The 17,123-nt window shown below is 39.8% G+C and overlaps 1 protein-coding gene across 3 annotated transcripts; it reads right to left on the bottom strand.

Annotated features, from left to right (window-relative positions):
- Positions 1–13,334: 13,334 nt before the first annotated feature.
- LOC147229263 (uncharacterized) lies at positions 13,335–16,896 on the bottom strand. Of its 3 annotated transcripts, none has more exons than XM_086155962.1 (4): positions 16,885–16,896; positions 14,246–14,378; positions 14,075–14,130; positions 13,335–13,909 (listed from the first exon to the last, which is right to left on the bottom strand). In XM_086155962.1, exons 1-4 carry the CDS (start codon positions 16,891–16,893, stop codon positions 13,748–13,750), a joined length of 360 nt encoding a protein of 119 aa, XP_086012088.1. In that variant the 5' UTR covers positions 16,894–16,896; the 3' UTR covers positions 13,335–13,747. The 3 variants fall into 3 exon arrangements, with proteins under 3 accessions (XP_086012088.1, XP_086012089.1, XP_086012087.1); XM_086155963.1 differs by lacking the exon at positions 16,885–16,896 and adding an exon at positions 15,022–15,135; XM_086155961.1 differs by lacking the exon at positions 16,885–16,896 and adding an exon at positions 14,630–14,715.
- Between the last annotated feature and the right edge of the window lie 227 nt (positions 16,897–17,123).

Below are 17,123 nucleotides of genomic sequence, written 5' to 3'. Positions count from 1 at the left end.
TTTATTATCCTCCGTTTGGCAGATGGATGGGCAGAGAGTTGGGAAGTAGGTAGATCGGAGTGAGATCACCAACAGATGCTGCTCTCTAATACTAATCAATAAAAAAAAAAAAAAAAGATTAGGTGATTTTTTTTTTTATCATTATTCTAAGTGTGCTTACTATTTAAGGTATCAGAACATTATTCTCAATATTTGTTCAAAAGATTATGATAATTCATTTCAATCAAGTTTTTTTTCTTAAACTTTTAAACTTGACCCAGTGTAACATAATCCTGTATGTCATTGAAGGTTATCTTATCTATATAGCCAAATACTTTTATCAGATTGATGGATTTTGTGGATGAAATGCTGTGGACTTGCAAACAGCTTGCCCTCATTTCTGTCATATAACTTTACGTAATTACTTGCAATGTATTCTGCTGTTAGGTGTAGTTATTTGTTTTGTTTTTTTTTTCCTTTCAATTTGTGAAAATTTCTTTTATCTCCATGCAAAGATTCTAAGAAATTATATTCAGATTCATTGTCATCTTTCCATTGCAACATATTTGTACATAAAATATATTTGTTAAATAAAACACAGAGATTCCTTAACATCCCATCGCTACAGACCATCAGATTTAATTTGGGATGTGACATTTTTTAAGCAACAGCCTCTTTCTCAGATTGCAGATATTTTAATTCCTGCATACTAATCATGTCGGGCAGAGAAAAGTGAGTGGCCGTACGAATATGTACAATATTGATTCACATGTATAACAGAACGTGATTATTATTGTGTTTTTGTTTTGTGTGAAAATCATGGTTTGCTGGTTTTGTTCTATGAACACAGTGACATTGATGCACGGTTCATTTTGTGCAGTAGCAAAACATATACCTATGTCTTGAATCGGAAAACAATTATATTTTATTTTTCAAATAAAGAAGGGTTCGGTGAATGCGCATATGAAACCGGTGGCGTTCAGTATCTCCAACAAGGTTAAGAACTACCGGCTTAGAGTATTGAATAGAGTACACACACTGATTTTTACTTCTTTTTTTGCAATTTTCATATCCCTACCATTGTGTTATGAATGTATTAATGGAATTACGGGGTTACTTCTTCATCAAAAATCTCAATGATATACACGGTGAGAAGCGACAAGGTTTATGGGGTCACTTCTGGTCTGTCTTCACTGCTGTCCTTTGTGGATCTATTATCATTTAACCTTTATATCATTAAGGCACCGTGTTGCATATTTATCATGTGATTACATTTTTAACAGCTCTGCAAGAAATATTGCAATAACATTTCAATAACCTTGTTTAATGAGTACATCTTTGGTATTTGTCAAAAGGGTTGATTATATTGATAGCATAAGTAATTTTGGTTAAATAACAGTTTATCTGATCCCGAATTCACTTGCAATGTCATTAAAAGTTTATCCACTTCAAAAAGCAGGGATATTTTTTCCAAAACGACCACATCTGCTTGTTTTTTAGTTGAATTAATATGTTAAATGTATTCTCTAAATCATAGATTCGGCAACAGAGGGGTGACCAGGCGGAGGCTAATCTGCAGCATAGCGTGGCTCAAAAGATGTAAACACACAAGCATGGCATCAGTTATTTTGAATTAAATGTTTCAGAGGTCTGGATAAGGTTTATTAGCTGTTTTTTCAATATTGTGTTACTGCTTATCAGTCTAGGATCTACAACCTGAATATTAAAAAGAAAATCCATATTTCCCCAGCCCAAACATTGCTCCTGCTGATTATCCAAAAGCTGGGTGTGACGGAAACTTTCCGAAAACAGATTAACTTTTTACAGAGGTCATGATTTATACATGAACCCTAGCAACACATTGGTAAATATTTTGCACTTTCTAAACCCGCAGGCTCAAGGAGTATCTTAGATTTTCGGAGAGAAGGACTTCCTCTTAAAGCTTGAAAAAACAGCAAGTATTATTGATGAACATGAAAAAAACTAATCTCTCATGTCGCTTAAAACTCAAATGGGTGATTTTAGTGGTTTTAGTACATGAAATGTGTGGTCAATTATATCCAACAAGCAGAATATCTTGTTGTCTGAGGTCATTTCAGCGTGCATGTCGGTCTTATCCGGGCAGACAGGTCAAACATGTGACGGAACTGAACCCCTGCTATTCGATCCAAAGACCCGCGGGTCAAATTTTTCTCTCTTTATAACACCTCTGGATCCCTCTCTCTCACACACACACACACGCACAAACACACACACAATGTGTGCTTGCATGTGTCTTCCCAGCCATATCATTTTCATCATAGAAATAAAAAAAAAAAATGTATATTTTCGAACAAATTCACATCCACATCCATCATAGCTTTGCTTTCCCTTTCATTCTTTTTGCTCAGTGGCCAGACATAATTGTCAGCATGAGCTCAAGCCTCGCGGGCCAAAGTGCAAAATGTCAGGTCCGGGTTCCCCGAGGTTCCAGCATCACATTTGACCCACCAGGTCCATGGTCACAGAGCCATCTGGAGCGTCACGTATTAAAGGTTTATAACCTCCGGCAAAAAGAAACATCTTAAAACGATGCACCGTTTGGAAGTCTGGACTTTTTTTTTGTTTGTGGTTTGTTCTTGGCATCACAAAGCATTGAATTCTTTGGAGTCGGACGCAACGGCGTTCATTCTCATTGTTTCAAAAAGTTTCCTCAAGTTTTATAACATCCATGATTTGAATTCAAATATGTCTGTCTTTTTTTAAGAATTTGTAGATTTTGATAATAATTAGAAGTTCCTCTTTGAATATGATCACTTAAATAATGCAGATTTAAAACACATTTTCAAACAATGCTGATTGTTAGATATTTTTACAACCATTCATTGATTTGCTACTACAGTAAAAGTTTCCTCTGTCTCTTTTTCAATGAGTCAAAACTTAAGCATTTTTTAATTTTTGGCAATTTATTAAAAAAAAAAAAAAAATTAAATGAAATGTATTTCAAAATACTGTCCCCTGGTAGCTCAACTGGCGTCGATATACAGCTGAAAATGAACGGTGTAGATGGTCCAAGGCAAACAGAAATGTAAAAGTCACAATAAAGCTTATATAAACAATTATTTTCATCAATGTTTCCCCGTCGCTTCACCGAGACGTACCAGCGTTATTGCATCCAATTCTTTGGCAGGTTCTCCCACTGAGACAAAAGCAGACCAGCTGAGATGTCTATCAGCCCCAAATCTGTCAGATACCAACAATTTGTCAACCCCGCTTCCCGTTTTTAACGCTACAAAAGGAACACATCTGAGCGGTGTCTTTTCAAATATCCGTCTTCAAGGATGCCTGCCAAGTTACTGATAAGAGGCCGATCGAGCATTTCTGGTATTGTCCTCTTTCTAGCCGGTGTCCTAGAAAGACTAATGGACACCTTGTAATGGGGAGGTATTCAAATTGTAGTTTTTCTTCTGCTTTCAAGTTAAAGACTCTGCCATCCAGTCTTGTCACAGTTTGTCAATCTGTCTTTTTCATTTCGCTCCCAGCAGGTTTCTTAGAGATAAATAGGGACTAATATCTGCTACGCCGTTGAAGTGCAGGTATATTTCATCTAGAGGTCAGGAAGGACAGGCCGCAGCTGTCTCGGGTGAGATGAACTGACGCCCGCGGCGATCAATATTCTGGCGGTTCCAGCCGCTGCATCCTCTTCCTTTATAACCCGCTGACTGACCTGATAATCTCTCACTATGTGGCTCTTTGAATGACTTGTTCGCAGTCATCTGATCTTTTGCAAATTTCACCGTGAAATTTCGATTCTTTTTTTTCTTTCAGTTTTTTGTCGCCACACCAAAAACATTTTTTTTCCATCTCCAGTGTATGATGATAACTACTTTTCTTTCGCTCCCTCTGAAATAATAAATCGTCTCTGCCATCAAATAGAGCGTCAAAGATAGAGAGAAGTTAAAGGATCCGAAATAGGATTCGTGCTTCATGTGCCAACAATACCTGTGTGAAACTCATCTTCTGTCCATCTGGACCATATTTGCAGACACTGCTGTCACTGACCCCCTGTGGCCTCCGGCCAATAGACTCAGATATTTGCGGCCGACGCAGCACAACGCAGATCGCCTGAAATATCAAAAACGGGCTCCGGGGAGAGGGGGAATATCTGGAATCAACAGACCTCTGAGATAATCTGAACCTGCACGATGGACGGACGATGTAGTGACTCGCTGGAAGGATAAAGACGAGTTTAAATCCTGGGTTAACAGAACTCAGTCCATCAACTGTCTGGGTCTGTTGACGTCTTCTTATTGTATTCTTCAAACGCTATTATTTCAATATTAAGGGCCAATCTTATGTTTGTGCCAATTTGGGTTGGAATGTAGGACTAACACCTTTTTCTTTATTTCTTTCAGGGAATACTTCTATCTATCTAGCTACTGTCAATATTTATTTATTCTTCCCATCACTGGAAATTCTGTCAGGAAATCCCTGCTTTATCAGAGAGGTAGTTGATTGAAAGTATTATTACTGGTCTGTCAGACTGCCTACCAAATAATGCTCAACTGAACATTTTTCTTTTCTTATTGTGTTGGACTGGAAACATGACATTGGATCACACTAAGGCAAAAGGCTACTGAGATCATTTTAATTTCTTTTAAACAAATACCCTTTTTTAGAAGGGATCATTTTGATACATCTTATACTCCATAATATGGAGAGGGATTAGTATCCGCCTTATCGTGTTAGCAAATTGTTTTCTCAAGTAATGAGGGACTTTTTAGATATTAATACAAAATATTATAAGAACAAATCCATCAATGGATGGATGGATTATAATAACAAAGAAAGTGCTTTACTGAGGTGGAGACGTTGATGCCACGTTAGCGATTATTGCTCTCGCATCAGATTTGGTTGCAGCAGTTGCTGTCCGGTTGTGGTTTGACACAATCTTAAAAAAGTAAAATCTGTCAGCGATGATGAAATGCAGACTGGACAGTCTCCCAGAACTTATACTGCGCTGCCAAAACAAACTGTCAGAAGGTGTGGGAACATTTCAGGTGCTACAGATTCATTTTAAAATGTTGGCCTGCGTCATTTCAGGGCTCGATTTCAGGCAATACATTGACGGTCAAGTGTGGCGAGATGTTGTATTAGCCCATCAAAAACAACTCCTGCTGCAAAAAAACTCCTGCGTTCACTCTTTATTTGCTTTCCTATTACTCTGGGTAACACATTATCACCGGTAAATATCCGGGTCACTGTGGGTGAAAAACCTAAGCTGGGTCCGTCAGTGCAGTCAGACTCTCAGTCTGAAGCATTGTGGGTGAGAACAGCAGCCTGTCTTGTTTCTTATCTATGTGAGATGTATTAACTGTTGATTGCTATCACATCGCCAGTTCAGGATTTATGATTGTTTGAGTCCTTGTAGAGCAGGAAGATGGGGAATTGTTTCAGTGAGCCCGACATTGGTGACCCGTCAGTTAAATGTAGGATGACGGCAAATTGAGGAAAGTTTTCTGGCAAGCGCTGGAACTATAGCAGCAGCTCCGGCTATTGCAACTCACCTCTCCGTATATCATGACTGAGACTGGACAAATGTTCAAAGTTTTGAAAGGAAAATCTTATCAGTGCATGACCTCTATTCAAAACAGCTGCTCCATACACCCCCGTAAAAATGTTACATTTGTAACGATAATAAATAAAATAAAACCTCCACACATTTTAATGAAAAAAACAGCTAATGCTTTTCTACAGGCTTCCAGTGGTTTTCTGTTTTTTGATTTATTTTTTTGTTCATTTTTAACACAAAATGTGAAGAAATGTAAGCATATTAATAGTGGTAGGTGCAGACGATTGGTTAGTAGAGCCTTACAGTTTTGTGAATTGGGCCAGTGGATGCATTGGTGGAGATTGGAACTTTCTGCATTACAAACAGATTGTAAAATTGGGAGGGTTGCGGCTGAAGGACGATATGAAGAGTGAGGCGTGGCACGTGTTTATTACTGTATAATTCCAGTTGACTGTCTGGAATCGTTCGGAGGTGCTGCCCCTTTTCAAACAGGTTCCAGTTTTCACGCTGAATTGTATCTCTGAGCAGGACTGACTTTTCCAAATAGCTCCTGCTTCTTGTCTGCCACACCTCTGCGCTCCCATGTGCTGAGGGATGAAGAAAACATACAGTAACAGAGCTTGCCTCATGTCCCATGGCTCTAGTTTTGTCATTGTAATTACACGTAATGTGCAAAATCCTGAAAAAAATCCTGGAAAAAAAAAAAAAAAAATCCTAAAAAAAAAAAAGCGCAATGTTGAGGTAAACCCACCCTCCATACACCCAGCATGTGATTTATTTCACTGCGAGGGTATTGCATTAATGACAACGCAGTAATGCACAGGTTAAGAAATATATAAATATAATTTATCTGTCATCCATCAAGACAGTCAAAAGAAAAAAGTCAAATTTTCCTTTATTTCTTTTTTCATTATTTCTTGATTATTATTTTATTTTATTTCATTTTTTTATTTATGATTATTTTCATAATTCTTTGCTTTGGTATTTCTAAAATAAGACTACTATCCATTTTTTTCTAAAATGACCCTAACTAAACAGGGTCATTTGTCCTATTTGGTCATTCAGTATAATGATTGGATTAAAATGTCTCGCCCTCTTCAACATTCATTCCTTAAAAAGTTTTAGTTTTGAAGATTTTTATGAGGTGAGCCTGCAAGACTTGCGCCCTCGGAAATACTTTCCATTAAAACCACCTGCATCTCCCGCGTGACTTCATGAAAAACACAGTAACTGTAAATGTGAAATATGGGTGTGAACAAACCTCAGACTTTTGTATTGTATCTCTTCAAGGTAACCATGGCAAACTCCCATAGGAAATAGGTGAAAACTTGCAATAAAGAGACACAGAGTCACTAAGTTTGTACTGATAAAATGAAAACTGTCAATAAGTTGAAAAGGCACCAGCAAATAAGAAAGCTACTTCATGATGATGCCACAATATGGAAATAAAACATATTGTATTCTCTTGCTGTTTTTGTTTGTATTTCCATGTAGTCCGTATAGATAAAATGTCATAGCTTAGATATGTTTGCTGGTTTAACAGTTTTCCAATATCCTAATGCAAAACAAAGTAATATTCGCCTTCCCTTGCTTTGTAAACACTACAAATATTGCACGTGACGTAAAAGCGACTTTGCGTCAACCCACGATGCTGCGGATGTTTGATATTGCGGCCCATTAATCCCAACCGCCATTTGCAAAAGGTCTTGTGTTTCAAAGCACATGAGCAAAAAAGAAAAGACAAAAATGCTATTCTGTGTTTTGATGCAAGGATCAATAAGACTTGTGACATCACAAATCATTGTGCAACAAGAGTGAGCTCACTTTTGGTGGTTCTCATACGCGGGTAATGGAGCGTGCATATGTGTGTTTTTTGACTCTCACTCCGCTGAAGGGACGTAGCTTTTTCAGATCCCTATTACATTTAAAACACTTGTTTCATCCTCTGATTTTCAGTACGCTTCTCAACGTTTTTTCAATTTCTACCTTAACCTTATTGCGTTTCACCTTCCCTGTCCCTCGTCTAGCTTCCTTTATCTTCTGTTTCTCCTGCCTTTCTGCCTCGCTTACACAGAAGATAAGTCAACTCCAAACACGGCAGAGTTAAAACAAACCCATTTTGCCGCAGTAAAAATAAACCCCTGTCCCTCTCTCTCCCTCTTTCTCTCCCTCTTTCTCTCCACCTCTCTCCTTCTCCCTCTCCCTCTCTCTCTCTCCCAGTCCCTTCTATTTAGCCACAGTGAAAATAAACTCATCCGTCACTATTTATTTTACATAGAAAGACCTGACCACCACAGAGTTTCCTTTGGGTCATTTCAACCTTCCCAGTTACAATAATTTAAACCTCAAGCCGCTAATTTGTGACACGTATTGGAGAGCCTACTTTTTGTCCGTATTTCTATACAAACAATCCACCGCAAATTGTTTTCTCGTTCCGCTTGAATATACAACCACTGCAGATTTTTAATATCGACATTGTTTCAAAATCTCCGAGCGGCGATTGTCCTGGTGGCGCGTTAACCTACATCAACATTTTTTGAGGTCAGTGCTGAAACTGAGCAGCTTTTTCCGCTTTTCCTGAAAAGGTGACACATTACAGATGCCAGGAAGTGGCATGTATATGTGGTTGTAAGTGAACCCACAGCTCATGAAAGGGAGATGCAGGAGAAATGATGATGGGCTTGCACGTGGTTGTGTTGTGGCCAAAAACGCAAGGGGTTTTCGGCAAGTGTTAATGACCCAGAGGTCCCAAGGTACATTTCCTCAGACTAGAAAAGAGCTCAAGATGTATTGTGGTAATGTTGACGAAATGTTTTGTGTCCAAATGAAATTGATGACCATTATCAAAGTATTTACATAAGCTCCAAATAAAGTGTTGGTATACAACATCCTGTTTACATATGCTATAGAAAAAAAGGTTTATGTTTCCATTTCAAGCTATTTTTCTGGCATTTTTATGTGTTTTTAAGGCAATACAAAACCTACCCCAATGCATCATGGCAGGGATCTATACACAAAAATATAAATATTCACGATACCTGTGTACCAACAACATTTAATTCTAGGATGTTAATCTAGTTTTCTTATTGCTTCTATCATTTTACATTATTATTCTAGGCTTTTTTATTTTTTGTTTCTTTCCCCTCTGAATAGGCAGATTTTAGTTGTCCATGAGTCAAATGAAATAAATTTAAAGAATTTAAAAATTCAAAAAATGAGCAGAATGTGATGATCAGTATAGCAGCATTGTGACGTTTTTTTTATTGTGTTGAAATTTGAGCAGCATATAAAAGTTGTCAAATTAGCACTAATTTCAACGCTCACATTTAACAGTCTGATATTGTTTTGGGAACTCAAGCTTCCTCCCTGATGTCAGTTACATGTGAAACGACACGGGCAATGCATCACCACCACACACACCGCACCGAGATTTTGCAACATTCAAAACTGGAGCCCAAAAACTCCCCAAGAAATCTGTGTACTCTCACAGTGTCAAATACTTGAACTTTTTTTATTGTTAATCCAGATTGAGGTATTATATCCTTTTTGTTTTTCTCATGTTTCATTTATTAAAGACTGTCTACTTTCCTACATCCAAAGGACAATTTTTACTGAGATAATTCCGCGGCATTTGCAGTCTGATATTGGCGTCTCAATTCATATCGATCATCAATACCGAACCAATCAGTTTCTCCGTCCTTCCATTTTACATCCCTTCTCGCTTGTGATTCTTTGAATCCTTTTAATTTCGGCTCATTTTGAAAAAAACCCCTACGCATCTTGCTCCTATTTCACAATCAGACTCGTTTTGAGCTCCACAAACTTTTACAGTCCCCTCTCCCGAGATCTCGTCCTTTTATACTTTTACCCGGGAACTCTCTCCACGCCAACCTCTCTGTCTCTTACTGACGTGCTGCCAGCCAACTCCCCCTGCTTTTACAACTCCACCGTTATATCGTCATCATGCACATGCAACATAAGATATCGTTCAACGGTAGAGCTCGATTCGGGTACGGAAAAGACGGACAGACTAGCTTTGTCTCGTAAAATCACTACCATGTTATTTCCAGTTTGTTGGCAAGGTCTGAATTTGGGTGATAAACACAACTGTCTCCTCTTCCCCTCCTCTTTTCCCAGAATCCGATCGGCTCCCAGTGGGTTGTTAGTCATTGAATGAATTATTAATCACTGTCTGTGCTCTTTGAGGGTTTCTACTTTGGTGGTAACATACACACATCCCCTCTTTGACAGTTTGATATTATTTTCTCAGTGCTGAATGTATCTTTGTTCTTCCCTTTTTTTTTTTTTTTTGTTTCCGGGTAAATGGCCCCATTTGTTGTGTTCCCCATTGTATACAAAATGCTGGGAAATCTCTGCGGTCTTAAACAGCTTTGACTTATTCACATAAGACAGCAGTTGGAGAGGCTGGAATATGTCTTCAATATTTCTCATCAATAAATCCTGTCCTCGCTCGGTGTATGGTGCAAGTCCACTAGTTTTTTTTTTTTTCTCAGCTATTAAAGTGCCTAAAAAAAAGAGAAAATACCACCTTTTTCTGAGATCATGTGACATAAAATGCTCAGAGTTACAAAGCATACATAAATGGAATTAGAATCGGATGCCCGTGTGCATATATGCCTATTTATCGATTACTCTGTCGACGCGTTTCAAATAACATTATAGAGCGAAACCACTTGTGTATGATATGATGCTAAATATTAAGACGGTGGCTCTATGGTGTGTCACACCGCCTGATTAAATGAGGACCATATTGAGAGAAAGGGAGAGCGAGTGTGTGTGTGTGTGTGTTTATGTGTGTCTGTGTGTGTTAGTGGGTGTGGGTGTGTGTGAGAGTCCAATGTGGTAGAGGACCAGCATGGCCACATCTGGCAAGGAATCCTTTATAGGCCCTTTGAGCACGGAGAAAGACAGCATTGTTTTGGGCCAATTAGACCTACACACAAACATCCTAAAGCACAGCACTGCGCTTGTGTGATAGCATGTATACATGCATGGGTGTGTATAAAGGTTAGTGGAGGACAGGAGTTTTTACAGGCTTTCGTGGAGCATGTAAACACTGCTAAACTGTGCCGCTATACAAATGTAATGGCCATATATCTCGGATTTATGTGTGATTTTTTTTTTGTTTTTTTGTAAGTCCCACTTCGTGCCATTAGATCAGAACATTATTCATAAATGACCTAAAATACTCCAAATCAAAAGTAATGCATCTTGTCACTCGTTAACAAAGCTGCTGCTGTAAACTACGATCCCCAAAACTAAACTCTGTCTGTACGGCTCTCAGTTTACACACTACCTGTCGTCTTGACAACAGTGACCCATGGTTGCCTTATGACATCATTGCTGGGTCTAATTAGCTTGCAGGGGAAAATCCCCTGCTCTCAGCCCAAACAGCCAGACCACCACACTCAACATCAGCTAAGCTAGTCTTCTAGGAAACATGCTTTGTTTGGGTGGAAACCCATACACACATTGCTGAATGCACACTTGTTACCATAAAGATGCACACGCAGGCGCGAGACATGCTGTTGCGTACAATGTGGATAGATGGCAGTGTGTCTTGGTGAAAACTTAAATTTGGAACGTACCGGTACGCACCCTCAGCTGTGTTCATGCAAACCTAAATGTGAATCCTGACCCCTGCGCACCAGCTGTGAGCAGAGAAAGCCAATCATCCGCCCCCCCCCCTTCTTAGAAAGATAACTGCGTAATCCCTGTGTGGCTTCCCAGGATTTTTTTTTTTTCCAAGAAACTCCTCTAACTTATTGAAGTCTACTGTTTTTCCCTAATTGCTTTAACAGCTACATGCCACATTCACAACCATTAGTTTCCCTTCATATTTCTCATATTTAAGTTCTCACCTGCGACAGAGAGAAAAAAAAAAAAAAGGGCAATTTATCATTTTTAATTCATAAAACTACTCAAACTTGGCAACAAACCTGAAAAGAACAATTATACCATGCGTGTCTGAGGAACTTGGCACATTAGACGTTCCATCTGTCAGTTTCTTCTCATTTTTGTTTGCATTTTTGATCGTCACGTCCATGGCTGATTTTTCAAAATGCCAAAGTCGCCCTCATCGATATCACTGGATGGGAAAATAAGTTCTTGCCCGCGGTTTCCAATTGGAACCTGAGCCAGAGCAAACAGGGGTGTAACCTTTTATAATGCATTGAATGCGTGAACTCTGCCAGGGTGTGGCTCCTTGATCACTGTGTGAATTGATATTAAATTGTGTGTGAGACAGAAAGGAAAAAAGGAGAAAGAGAGAATGAGACAGTGAATCAGAAAAAGAGAGAAACAGAGAGAGAGAGAGAGAGGGCAACATGAAATTGATTATTGCAGAGCACTCACAATGAACAAGACGGGAAAAATATGTTTACCTGTAAGATTCTCCCATTTGGCTGCGTGAGAAATCATCAAGATGCAGGTATCACGCAGCACATGCATCAATGCAAACTACCTTTAAGGAGTACCTGTTTTTAAATGTGCGGGGGTTCTCTTTCTGCACCGAAGACGACAGGAAAATATTTTATATTTTTGTTGCAAGGAGAAAATTGGCAGAAACATCCTAATTCATCACAAAAGGACTGTACACGATTCTTTCTCGATAAATGGTCAGTGTCTTATTTTTCTTTGGAGGTTCTTGGTCGTCCAGGTCGTGGTGAATTCTGGTCGAAATCTTCTTGTCTTGGCAACCGGACTTGAATTTCTTCATTTGAAGACGTTTCCCCCCTCATCTGAGAGGCTTCTTCAGTTCTAATAACCTTTTTGGGCGTCTTGAAGTGGCTTAGATTCATTCCTACCGTAATAAAAGAGACTCTTTTTTGATGTGTAAGTTTTCCCTAAATCCCCTCACGAAAGCTGCTCGTGAGTTTAATCACCACACTCGTAACAATCGAAACTCATCGGCCTGAAAACGGCCTCAGGATTTTATAATCTCGCAACCCCGATAGTTTGAGATGGTCACGGTCTTAGATGCGAGACATTTGTTGTCATAAACTTCACTGTCCTGGTTCCGGGCAAGTTTGTAGACACTCATTAACTCCTTCTGCCATCCAGAAACGTGAGTGTTGAACGGTGTCACCCGCTGCCTTTTCCATGATGCTATCCATCTCCCGGCAGGGCGGCTGCAGCACCTAATCGCTCTCATGAGATCACTTCAAAGAGGACTCAGGCTCTCTGAAAACTGTCTGTTGATGGAGAATGGCACAGAGTGACACACAGACACAACATTCACACATGCAGGCATGTGTGTGTGCGGAACCACGCGCGGTACACACAGTCCCATCTGTCTACGTTGCTTGTTGACATCACCTCTCTATGAAGTGCACCCTGTTTTACACCGCTGAGTTCCTTGTTTGTGCTGCATCAAACCGGTCCCGCTGGTGGGGGGAAAAGACCCGGAGGGAAACGTGCAGCTGTGACTGGGAGAATGTAACCAGACCTGAGGCTAGGGCATTTTAGGTTTAGGTAATTCAGGCTTAGAGCAAAGGTCATTTGGGTGGGAAAAGCATCTAAAGCTGGAGATGGGATTGATTTTGTGGTGTAAAGGGGGAGGTTTGAGGTCTGGATTTGAGCATTCAGAACAAATAGTCGCCGGTGCTCCAGGGCAGGTCCTCAAAGTAGGGATGGGGTTTTGAGGTCTGGATTGTTAGGTTTGCTTTGGCCCTGAGGTTGTTAATTGTGAGCAACAATAAGGAGCTTCGGAGAACCGGCTAATTCACCCGTTTTATTTGATTTATAGCGGGATCTGACTCGACACCGCAGCACTTGCCGGAGAACGAGTGAGAACTTTCACCTCGCATTTCATCTCGATGCTCTCGCTCAGATGGTGTTAGACTAACAGCAATTGAGGAACAGTGCTTACAAGACGACCGGAGAGTAAATTTGAAGCCAGAACTCCGGTAGGTGAAACCACATCATTAATCTCATGCATTTACAGCACTGAACACACGAATGATGACATGGCGTTGCAGTTTGCAGGCTGAGACAGAAACTTTCCATCAAGCTCTCCGCATTTTTATGAAGCGGGATTGGATGTTTCTTGTTTCGGTGATGGTATTTCTCTTGAACATCAGTATTCCCGTGGCGGTCGTAAACTCCTTATAAGCCGACATCTGGATGCATAGCAGTAAGAGTTAGTTTGATCGGAGCGGTTGGCCGAGACACGGATTTCATCTCGTACTCCCATTATCAACAGCGTGAGCTTATTTTCTTTAGTCGGCCATTGTGAAGCAAAGTGAAGAGGACCAAGACTTTTTTCCAAAACACTGTAAACACAGAATTACTGGCAATCTGAGAATGTATAAACGTCTCTATACACAATTCCTTCATCCAACGGTCTTCCTGGAACACCTTAGAGGAACAGAAGAAATTTCAGCAACAAATATGCGAGATCTTAACAACAGTTAAAATCATATCATAATAGTATTATATAATTACACATTTTTTATCTATCATACAGCTCTGTTTTATATATGCATATCAAAACAGGGCCATTGATTCAACAGAAATCCTCACTGTCTCCTGCATTCCCCTCAGCTTCTCTGTTGTTGTTCTTTTCATGGCGTCTTCCACTGTAAAATGGAACATTAGTTCCTGTTCTGTTAACGTTGTTGAAATATTTGAGGCTTTGACCGAACGAGGCGGGATCAAAAGTGACATTACGGCGAATGGTGATTCATTAACTACCTGCAGAGCACCTTTGGGAGATTCCGGCTTGATTTGTGATGCAAATTCCGCAGAGAATATGCAGGAGGCAGGGTTTTGTAGAGGAGAGAGCGAAGGGAAATGGCGTTCTCATGATGTCCTGTACTACATCCGCCTTACAACAACAACACACACACAAGCATACAAGTGTGCGTATTTAAAAATAGAGCGGGTGCAAAACTGAGTTTGGTATTCAAATTTTCAAAGCTCGAACAACGGTGCCGGCAGACACGTTAGCCCGAGCATCTATCATCCATTCGCTGCCTTCCACTCTTAGTGAAACTGTGGTCTCCAAGAAGACTTTTCGTACCCCGTTGTGCGAAACACTACAGTGCTGGTCCGCTTCTTCTGCACAGTGTGACTCACCGGGATGTCGAAAGTGAGCGGCATCTCGTCCATGTTGGCGATGCGGCCGGGATGGATGTGTTTGTCGGCGATGTTTTCAGGGTTGTTAAAACAACAATGTTCCGCATAACGCACATACCAGTTCTTTTATATACAATCAACGCCCACTCTCCCCCTTTAACATTCACATGGTGTTCTCTACTATGTCCGCCTTACAACAACACACACACACACAGGGCGCACTGCACTATAGGGCGCGCCGCACATTGTGAAGAAAATCTAAGACTTTTATGTGCGCCTTATAGTCGTGAAAATACGGTACTCCTCTAAAAAAATGAATTGTTACATCATTTCATTGGGAAGGATATTAAGAGACAGGTTAGGTTTTGCAGCATTTTGCTGCGTGGATTTACTGATTCTGGGACTTTTTGCCGATCCGTTGGTTGGACACTCGCTGCAGGCATCAGAGATCATCGATCTACTTGGGCCTGATTCCTCATGTTATATGTGTCTCCATGGGAATGATCTGGACATTGAAACATATCATGCAATAACAACTTGTCAGTCATGTTCGTGCAGTTAGCGCTAATGGACCGGTACTGATTAAAAACAGTTTGCTCCTCTGTATTCTCCACACTCTCTTGAGTTTTAATGTTACATACTGAGGTGTTTTGTGTTTGGAGTTTCATTTACATCACAGAATGTCATAACATTGCAACTTGCTCTTGCTAGCCTTTAGTTTTCTTACTGACTTTAAATGGTTTGGTGGAGGATCATTGGGGGAAATGTGAAACGAGGATACTGTTTATTTTGAAGTTGCTCAATACATCACATAGAAGGGATCCAAAATTTGCTTTCAGAGAATTCAGCAAGCAGTTTGAAATAGAGTTAGAATGAGTGAAGCATGAAAAGCGAAAGCCAACGTTGTTATTTGCCAATTGAGTCTATGGTTGATTAATATGTACTTGTGTATGTATATGCAAATGCATATATAGGTAAGTGCAGAGTTGGATGAAAATAATGTGAATAGCCACAACACCCGCATAACAGTTTCTTGGAAAATTGTTTTTCGGAGCTTCATGGAAGATTCTGTCGGGACCCTGAGACATTTCATGGTTACTTTCATTTTATTTCACTAAAATGGTCAACAATGGAATGTGTTTATGAATACAAGACAGATTTCTGGACATGGAATTAGCCTTATTTTCTGTCATAGTGGTTGTCAGCCAGAACAATCTGCCCTAGAGTCTTTGTTTGAAATGAGTCACGAAGCGTCCCGAGATACTTGAAGAAAATTAGTAAATCTACCCTGCCGAAAAACACGAACCCACAATCCTCAGTGGAAAGGTGAAATAGTGCAATAATTGAAAGTTTGATGCAAACATTGCAATATCTGATGAGATGTTCATGTCTCTTTACAAATTCAAATGCCAAGTGTTTTTGTTCATCCATTTTTAAATGCAATATAATTATTTTCTTTTTTCTAATAGTTGTTCCAGCTTTTGACATCTGTGATTTCTTAGTTTGTTGTAGTTATTAATCGCTGAGGGAAAATATTTTCTACACTGGCTTAAATGGATTTGGGGTTGTTAGTCAACAAGTGCAATTGCACATGAATGGAGGTTACCATTAAAGTGTTACCATCAAGATACAAGTATATGGTTCTTTTCTCTAACATTTCGAGATAAGATCCAAATATTAGAGGAAATCCAATAATGTAGGAAATGATGAGCTTTGAACCGTTTTCACACATCTACCTGGAACCTTTGTTTTTAGCTGAGGGGAAACACCAAGTTGTTTTTCTTCACATCTGGAATAAATATTACTCAAAAATTGATGTTTTTTTTTTTTTTTTTAATAATCTCCGGGCATATTAAATTTGACATGGATATCTACAAATGCCTGTTGGTGCCACGATAGATGCGTCTGCCCGTCAGGACCGAAGCACTTTGACGTTTGTCCTACATTTGAAGTCACATCCTTTCCTCATCTGCTGTTTTAATGCCTCCTTTCTCCTCTTAGCTTTACTCTTTACTTCCTAAAAGCTCCACTTTGCCTGTTGTTTCTTTTTATTCCTTCCTTTCTCTGTACTTTTTTAGTACTTTTCTCTCCCCTTGTTTTCTAACTACTCCTCTACACTTTTACACTTTCCTCACCTCCTCCCATAATACCCCCCCCACCCACACACACACACACACACACACACACAAACACACACCAGGTCTGTTAGTAACTAATGTTTATGGGGGGTCTGTTCAGTTTGGAGAAAGCCTTACCTCCTGCATTGACATCTGCTGCCCACTGCCACTGAATCATACGTGCACACAGGCACGTGCGCACACATACACACACAAACACACTCACCATACCTCCCCCAACCATTTCGGCCTCACATAAATTTAGTTGCCCTTCTCAAATTCTACTCTTTCACAACTCTACATGTCCCTAGCTGTCCTCTTCCTCTTTTTTTTTTTTTTTGTCACACACACATCTACTTTCTACCTCTCCTTCCAGC

The sequence above is a fragment of the Fistularia commersonii genome, chromosome 11 (genome assembly GCF_037954325.1).
Source record: "Fistularia commersonii isolate RoL2024-O1a breed Wild chromosome 11, RoL_Fcom_v1.0, whole genome shotgun sequence".
Lineage (NCBI taxonomy): Eukaryota > Metazoa > Chordata > Actinopteri > Syngnathiformes > Fistulariidae > Fistularia > Fistularia commersonii.
This window is presented reverse-complemented; position numbering and strand designations above follow the sequence as displayed.